Genomic DNA, 8,507 nt, shown 5'->3' with positions numbered 1-8,507 from the left:
TATATATATATATATATATATATATGTCATAAAATAAAGACAGTTGCATTGTAAATGATTGATTCCTTGTGTCTACGTAATAATAGTGCTCAGAGAATATTGTTATCCCACTCTTTATTATAATTCACACACATTTCTGGTGTGAACGTTAAAAATATATACAGTCAGTGGCACGAGAGCCTTGTCAGCCATTTCTCCTGGAAAAGGAAAAATTTCTGGATAAATAAATATATAAATATAATAACCCTGAAGTATATTATATGCGCTTCCACGCGTTTATCTAAATTCTAATATGTCGTCCAGTCCTCTCCGTTGTCGATTAAGGCTCGGCAACGTCGAACCAAAGGATGAAAATTAACTGATCATTCATATTTAATTAAACATAGATACGTGTATCCTTTTTCTTAAATCTTTATTTTTATCATTTACCAAAAATTCGAGAGGAAATATTGCAATTTCCGAAAAATTCTGTCACAATTGTCTTTTTTTATCGTAATATAGACTATTCCATACATCTAATGCATTGCTACTCTCAAAGATACAAGGGAAATATGTATTTAAAAAATTGTATGTAAACTTATGCTTAACATTTTTCTACCGGGAGAGTTCAACTTGCCATTGTTACAATTGATCACAGTTCCTGCTGATTAGACAGTTGCGATATTATCGTAATGTAATGTGGTCAATTGCAGCTTGGTCGAATAAATTTGTATTTGGTTGTATCAAAAGTAATATTACGTATAATTTTTTTATATATTATAGCCTTCATCTTTATCTATATTTTCTACTCTTTCTGTTATTATATATAAGATGTGTTAGAAGGAAATCGTTCCTCTTTTGTGTTTAAGATATATTCATTTTGCTGTTTCACGACAGAAAGTACGTAAATGCAAATTTCGTGGAAGAGTCGCCTTCTGATGAAGAGATACAGAATCGAAAAGACGCTTGAAAGATTAGAATACCGTTAGAATTTTTCTCCGACCTCTCCTTATCCTGTTGCCTCCCCGCATTGTCTAAAACAAGTTTACAACTCTCTTCACTTTTTTTTTTCAGTAGCGTGACGCAGTTTACGGACGACCCCTTCTCACAAATCAACACCATGTTACATACACAAACTTGAAGGACTCTGTAGTATAATTATTGTTAATATTTATTTCTTAATCTTTATTGAGAAAATGATCAATTAAAAATCTCGAAGATCTTGATCTCAAAGACACAGGGCGCGCAGTGAGAAAAATAATATTAGCATTGTGTGATATAAATTTCCAATGTTTATTAGTATGAAATGGTATAATGCAGTAAAACACCGCAACTAGTTTTGCGTGTTCCTACAATGACCATTTAATTTACTCGCAGGTTTATTTACAAAATAAGAATTACGAACCCAGTTTAATAAGAGAAAATAAACTGTTTAACTGTAAAACCTTCGGTCAACTGTAAAATTAACTGTCTGATTATTATAATGGCCGAGCAAATATTTTACTTCAGCTTCTTTCGGCTAGAGTAAAATCCATACATTCATCATCGTTAATACATGCAGAATACCAATGACGAACAATAAACATACAGGATATCCAAATTCATTTATCCCCAAATGCTAATAAAGATGCTTTATTACACTGAATGCTGTTTTCTCCTGAACAGCATATGACTCTTATTATACTAATATATCATAAATATTTCCTTTTTAGTAATTTGATTCTGTCAGAATCCCTAGGGGGTATGTTTACAAATATTTCTCGCTATATCTAGCTTCTTCTTCTCCCTTTCTATCACTTCTGTATTAATGAAAATTGATGAATTGAGTTTGTATTTGTAATAAGCATATCATACCGTACTCATTATGATGATTCTTTCATTCAGAAAATCGAAAAATACACGCGAGCCGAGTAAGAGCCTAAAATACAGGTGACTTGCGGCAAGCCACATTGAAGATTTAAATACAAGAAGATTAAAAGACACTATCGTATGATCTTTGTCTTTGGATATTGCGGATGATCCAGATAGTATTGAAACACGTCTATCTCGTTACTCGTGGTTAATAAATTGTAGCGTTTTTCATACCTTCATACGTAGATTTTCGCAAAAGCATCAGTGTTTTGTACTCTTACTTGGGCTTATTGGATATTTTTTAACAGTATAATCTAAGATGCTTATACCAATTGATTACAAACCAATCTTTGCCCATTCAAAAATGACATTTCATGCCATTTCAACGTTAAACCGTGATATTTTTTTACATTCGTGAAAGCAGGAGAACATATACACGAAACATCGAAATTGCATATAGGCTCTAGCAGTAGTAAAATGATGATGACGGTCAGTGTTAAACGAAAGACGCGAGTTTTGTTTTTCTCCCTCTTTTTTTCTTTTTTGTTTTTTGTTTTTTTTTTTTTAAATAAAAGTAGAGTAAGTATGGGAGGTTTATCTTTGACTATTTATAGAAACTGGTTTACACAAGGTGTCCGAAAACTGCTGGGCAATATTTCAACAGCATATTTTGGAGCACAATTAGAATCGAAGATTTTTATTAGAAAATGTCGAGGCTACGAGTTTCTTAAGTTGTAAGCGCGGTTAATGTGTGCCGATAATATCGCGCGTTCTGGCTTTTAAATATGTATCTATGTGCGAGATTTATGCGATAACATTATCAGTAAACAAATTACAACACAACTACCATAACCTCGACATTGTTGTACTGGGAATTTTCCTTACTGATTAAACTCCAGAAACACCGTTAAGATTATTGTACGACAGTATCCGGGCGTCGTGTATATTTTTTGAAAAATACACGATTAACACTTAATACAAAAATTAGTCTACAACTAGCGAGATATTTCGAATGTGTGTACCGCGTTGATCAACAGATTCCACTGATAAAATTACTTAGGGTCTACACGTCTTCTCTTAATAGTACATAAATAATCTTTTATCGAAAGATTAAGCATACTTTTGCTCTACACTTCGGGACCAATAAATCGCCCGGTTTCATTCTTCTCCGTGGCTTAAGCGTTGAAAATATTCAAGTATTTAATTTTTACAGCATAGAAGCTGACATTAAAGCTTGTACAAAAAATAAAATTAAATGTTTTAATATAAACATCTTAATATTCTTCTCTCTTTTGTGTCTTAAGTAAGGGGGAGTAGGGGGGAGGTCGAAAATGTCTCTGCATTGTGTCTTACGATGTTTCAAATGTGACGTGACTTTGATAAGTGTGAAAAAGTCGTGTGCCTGACTGGCTATGACAAAAGCGGACTGACTGAGCATCGATAGTTCATCACGATTTCCAAAGATGTCTAAGATATATAGAGGTTAGAAGCCTTCTTGATACTGCTTCGAGTCTAGTTTCGCCTGTATCACTTCCAGCTGTCTTTTCGCCTCGCACTGTGGGAAATTTTGTAGATCGTAATACTGCGGCGCTATCATGAGCAACCAATCGGCTGTAAGAAGACAAAACGTTAACGTAAAATAACCGTGTCGACTAAAACGAGTTCGTGTTGAACAAGCGAAAAATAACGAGCAGCAAGAGCTGATCTATTTGTCGCGATAAATAAGCCGAAGAACTCACGTTTAATATCGGTGACTGTTCTGATGTAATTCTTCGTGGTGAGCACGAACTCGTTATAAATAACCCATTCTGGTTTGTGATCCAGACAACTGCTCGGGTGAAGTTGCACCACCTGATTATCCTTAATAGTGAGATAATGTCCTGTTCTTTCTAAATGTGCCACCTGTTTGAACAATTAATGTGAAGGATATATACATATCGACAAATCAAGATGGTAAAGATAACCTTTTTTTTTACAACGGTATGCGAGACATGTCACTACGAATTATTATCAATTACCTGCATAAAAAAGCCATTAACGAGAGCTTTTCTGATGTTGATGTAGTAATCCTTGGAATTGAAGTCAGTCGAGGTGCGTTTCAATACAAATCTGTCCATTATTCGGCTCAACTGCTGCCTCACGTTGTCCCCGCTTTTCAACGACCGATAATTCACGTAATTATCGTAACACCATTGAACGTCGTCCAAATCTGCAAACGTTTTTTTTTCACAGATACGCGCTCATAAGACGGATGCGTTAACGATAACGGCGTTACGAGACGAGTACTCACGTTGTTTGAAGGAATGGTACACATTGAGTAACGTGAGATGATCACCATCGATATGGGCGAATTTCATTTTTGCATCATCCGCGGCCTTCTTCGATTCGTTCGGCCTCACAAAGCACTGTGGGACTAATACCATGTCAATCGTCAATATACCACCATGTTGTCTTACTCACAACTTTAGTTCTACCGTTTTCTTTTTTTTCTTTTACTCTTAATTTCGGCGTGAAGTTCTGCGTGCGATCACCGATATAATCGGTGTGCGAAATCGGTAAAATAAAACGTGACATATTGAATCTAGACTGAGTCAGAACTAGACTGAATGAGAATAAAGCAGACTGAACGGTAAGCAGGCGTACGGCAAACCCCGGTACATTACCTGAGAGCATTGCGGTGATGCTGAGTATCTCGTTACTGCAGTTATGATTGCACGACGCTATGAGCATTTTCGCCAGCTGGGGATCCAATGGGAACTCCGCCATAACCGCCCCGAGATCCGTCAGGTTCCCGTCGTCATCGAGAGCGGCCAGGTAATTCAAAAGCTCCAGAGCTCTCATGAGCGTCTCGGGTGCAGGCGGGTCCATAAAGTCGAAATGCACCTGTCGACGCGAAATTCGTTCAAATTCATTCAAATTCATTCATATTGCAAGATTCCGCGTCAACAGCGCGATCGAACGCAAGCGAATCAGGCGCGCGATATTCCGACTCACACACTCACCAGATCGTCAATACCGAGTTTCTTCAGTTGTAGAACGACACTCCCGAGGTTGGATCGTAAAATCTCCGGATACGTGTTATCCTGCATCTCATTCTTGTACGCCTTTTCCGTGTATAATCTGAAACATTTGCCCGGTTTCGTTCTCCCGGCCCGACCGGCTCTTTGTTGCGCCGACGCCTTACTGATGGGCGACACCAGGAGTGACTCTACGCGAATTCTCGGGTTGTACACCTGTTGATAAAAAGAAAAAAAAGCACCGTTCGATACCAATTTCTTCAACTCGAGGAAAATGCTGGAGTCCGATTAAAACGTTATGTTTACTTTTTGCTTGGCGAAGCCCGGGTCTATCACAAAGACGACACCGTCGATGGTTAGCGATGTCTCGGCGATGTTGGTCGAGACGACGACTTTACGGCCGATGGCGCCGTTCGACTTGTTGAGCGGAGCGGGCTCGAATATTCTCTGCTGGAGATTCGGCGGTAACGTCGAGTACAACGGTATGCACTTCAGTTCGCCGACCTCGGGCCCCAGGTTGTCCATCTCTCTCTTGATCCTCTTACACGCCTCTTCGATCTCCTCCTGACCGGTGAGAAACAGCAAAAGATCCCCGACTATCTCCTCGCACATCTGAATCTGTATGACCGTTCTGATCGCGGCCTCCAGGTAATCCCTCTCCGGCTCTGGTGTGTAAAATATCTCGACCGGATGAGTCCGGCCGGGCACGTTCATAAGGGGTGCGTTGTCGAAGTACTGTTGGAACTTCCCGGCGTCCAAGGTGGCGCTCATAATGACGAGTTTCAGGTCTGGCCTCTGCTTGATCACTTCCTTCAGAACACCCATGAGCAAGTCAGTGGCAAGTGTCCTCTCATGCGCCTCGTCCAGCAGTATCACCTGATACGCGTCCAGCATTGGGTCGGACATGCCTTCGCGCAGCAACATACCATCGGTCATGTACTTCAACACGGTCCTCGCGGTGCTGCAATCCTCGAAACGAATGCTGTATCCCACCTCTTGACCTGTTAACACGCACAGACTTCAGTAATTCGTCGCATTACACAGGATGTCCCAAGAAAATACACACACACATATTCCAACAGTTTCGCGTCATCTGCAGTGTCTAGACTGGAAGCGCCGATCATCTTGAAAGTTTGGCGTCGACAAGAAAACAAATTACTCATTCCTGTAGATTTCTTTTCTAAATTTCGAAGCTGAACCGCGTGTGTGTCAACGAACGCTGACTTCACAGTCATTCAGAATCTGTATACATTTTTCTGGGACACCCTGTATATGCATATATAGTGGTGGGTCGCAGCATGACTCAATGTCAGTGCAATTACCTAAGGCAACGTCCATCTCCTCTGACACTCTCTGCGCCACGCTCATCGCGGCCACTCTCCTCGGCTGCGTACACGCGACCCCCTTGTTCCCGATACCTCGCGAATACTCCACGCACCACTGCGGTATCTGCGTGGTCTTGCCGGAACCGGTCTCACCGACGAGAACGATGCATTGATGCTGGTTCAACAGTCTCATAAAGTCAGTGCGATACTCGAAGACCGGCAGGGTTATCCTCTTCTTGTACAGCTCGTAGTACTTCGGCGTATACGGCAGCATGGTGTACGGATTGAACTGCACTTGGCTCTTCGTCGCCGTGGACGCCGCCGCCGCCGGATTATTGTTGGACGTTGTCGAGCCATCTCTGGAAAAAGTACAGCACCGTCCAGATTGCGTATTCTTCGATTCCATCGCGCGAAACGTGTGAAGTTGTCCGTCATGGGACGAACGATACTTCACACGTTCGCGCTCATATACGCATACACACACACACATACACGAAGAATTCGCGAAGCACGCGTGAATGCAATCGCATCGAATTGGGAAACCACGTATCTTCTCACGCGCGTGTATACGCGGGAAGGAAGGAAAATTATTATGCGAAAGTGAGTGCGTGTGTGGGTGTGTGTGTGTGTGTGTGTGTGTGGAGAAACACAAGCGTGTTTTTGTCTTCTTTCATCGGCACAAACGCGTTACAAACGCACGTGAGAAACGGGTCGCAGTACCGGGGGACCGTTACCACGCGAGAGAGCCGTAACCAGCAACGTTTAGCGACGGAGCCCGCCCGGAGGGCTGTCGCCGGAAGCGATGAGGAGCAATTCCGACGAGATCGTCGTGCCGATCAAGCGCGTGTACGACGTCTGACGAATTTGTATACGCGCGAACCGCTAGAGGAAGAGCCGGGGAAACCGGGGAAATTCACGGTGAATATCGACAATTGAGACGATCGGGCCCGCGAGGATGCACATGGCAAGGAGTCCCGCCGCCGTAAACGACGGCGACGACGGCCCCGCCGCGCGAATTCGTCATCTTCGGCTGCACTCACGCTCTTCGTTTGACGTACGGGTCCACAACCTCGATCCTGCGCTTGGACATAATCCTCCGTTACGCGGAACCCAGCGAAAACCAAAGCTGTTTACGATCCACTCCAGCCGAGGCGTCCGTCAAGATGGCAAACGCCAGCAGCGCGACCCGAGCAACTCGCCCGTCTTCTTGCGGTAACAGCGGACAACAGCAGATGGCGCGACCTCGCAGGCATCAGGCGTACGTGCGTGTAGTCCTAGATAATAGAGGTTGCTTCCCAGCGAGAGACACGGCTCGACACAGGTGTAATTATATAGCATCCATTATCCTTTTCTTTCGCCAAGTGTGAATGAAGGACAAACGATGATACAGCTAGACCCGCATCCACCTGCGTCTCTCGCTGGAGAAAGCAACCAGAGAAGCCAGATTGTGGAAAACCATCTGATTGGCCAGCCGATCACGTGATCCAGCGCCATATTGTTTCCACCTGTGGATGAGTGATCTGGTCTGTTCTTTTCAGCTACACCGTTGAACTGGTCTGATAAGTTAGAGTGAGATAAGTATATTTTGTCTCGTTCTAACTTATTTCGGCAGTGCAGCTATAAAGAACAGATCATTACTGTCATATGCGGAGAAACAAGATGGCGACTCTCGATCGTACCTGTGGCTCTTGTTATTTAGGACTCTAAAGCGGAGTCTGCAATGAGAATTTAAACTCTGAGCCTTAAGAAATTGACCAATCACGATCGATTATTCCTCTCATGTTCGACTGTGATTATTCAATTTCTTACGGCTTAAAACTTACATCTATTGTAGATCCGGACTTAAGCATCAATAATTAGAATACCGATCATGTAACTTTTCCCCTAGAGCGGTAACGTGAAATCTTGGGAGTGGGACCCGATTGACCATGGGCTACACCGATTGGCCGACTAGAAAAACACCAAATCACGGCTGGCTGTGGTTAGTAATCGTCAATTGCGATGTGGTTAACCGTGACACTCTTAACCTTTTCACTGCCGAATTACTGAATTAGTAGCAAAATGCTCTGTGCCAAATTAATTTTAGAATTTTTATTTTTATTTTAACTTAAAATAACTTATAGATATGTAATAAATGTTTACATCACTTCCAATAACACTGGAGCCACTATCACTTTCAAATTCAAAATCAGACGCGAGTATATTCGACAGTGGCACGGCAGGCATTGATTTCCGCTGACGAGATAACTCGACAGTGGCATATAAAAGGTTAAAAACTCGATATATTCTGAATTAGGAATGAGCAGCTTATCACAAGTTGAAGTTAAATGTTTAG

The 8,507-nt window shown here is 42.1% G+C and overlaps 1 protein-coding gene across 2 annotated transcripts; it reads right to left on the bottom strand.

Moving 5' to 3' along the window:
* Window positions 1-97: 97 nt before the first annotated feature.
* LOC106752359 (putative pre-mRNA-splicing factor ATP-dependent RNA helicase PRP1) lies at window positions 98-7,614 on the bottom strand. Of its 2 annotated transcripts, none has more exons than XM_014634008.1 (9): window positions 7,213-7,614; window positions 6,170-6,531; window positions 5,154-5,848; window positions 4,833-5,063; window positions 4,494-4,713; window positions 4,121-4,243; window positions 3,849-4,039; window positions 3,570-3,732; window positions 98-3,441 (listed from the first exon to the last, which is right to left on the bottom strand). In XM_014634008.1, the coding sequence occupies exons 1-9, from the start codon at window positions 7,260-7,262 to the stop codon at window positions 3,314-3,316; spliced, it is 2,163 nt and encodes a 720-aa protein (XP_014489494.1). In that variant the 5' UTR covers window positions 7,263-7,614; the 3' UTR covers window positions 98-3,313. The 2 variants fall into 2 exon arrangements, with proteins under 2 accessions (XP_014489494.1, XP_014489495.1); XM_014634009.1 differs by having other exon boundaries at window positions 7,231-7,614.
* Between the last annotated feature and the right edge of the window lie 893 nt (window positions 7,615-8,507).

Source organism: Dinoponera quadriceps, unplaced genomic scaffold (genome assembly GCF_001313825.1).
Source record: "Dinoponera quadriceps isolate SergipeBrazil2010 unplaced genomic scaffold, ASM131382v1 scaffold248, whole genome shotgun sequence".
In the NCBI taxonomy this organism is placed as follows: Eukaryota; Metazoa; Arthropoda; class Insecta; order Hymenoptera; family Formicidae; genus Dinoponera; species Dinoponera quadriceps.
The sequence above is the reverse complement of the archived record's forward strand: the minus strand, read 5'-3'. Positions and strand labels throughout refer to the sequence as shown.

Coding starts and splice junctions, on each gene's coding strand:
- LOC106752359 (XM_014634008.1), bottom strand. CDS start 7,262: ATGTCCAAGCGCAGGATCGAGGTTGTGGACCCGTACGTCAAACGAAGA. Junction 3,733..3,848: donor TTAATGGCTTTTTTATGCAG/GTAATTGATAAT, acceptor TTGTTCAAACAG/GTGGCACATTTAGAAAGAAC. Junction 3,442..3,569: donor AACAGTCACCGATATTAAAC/GTGAGTTCTTCG, acceptor GTCTTCTTACAG/CCGATTGGTTGCTCATGATA.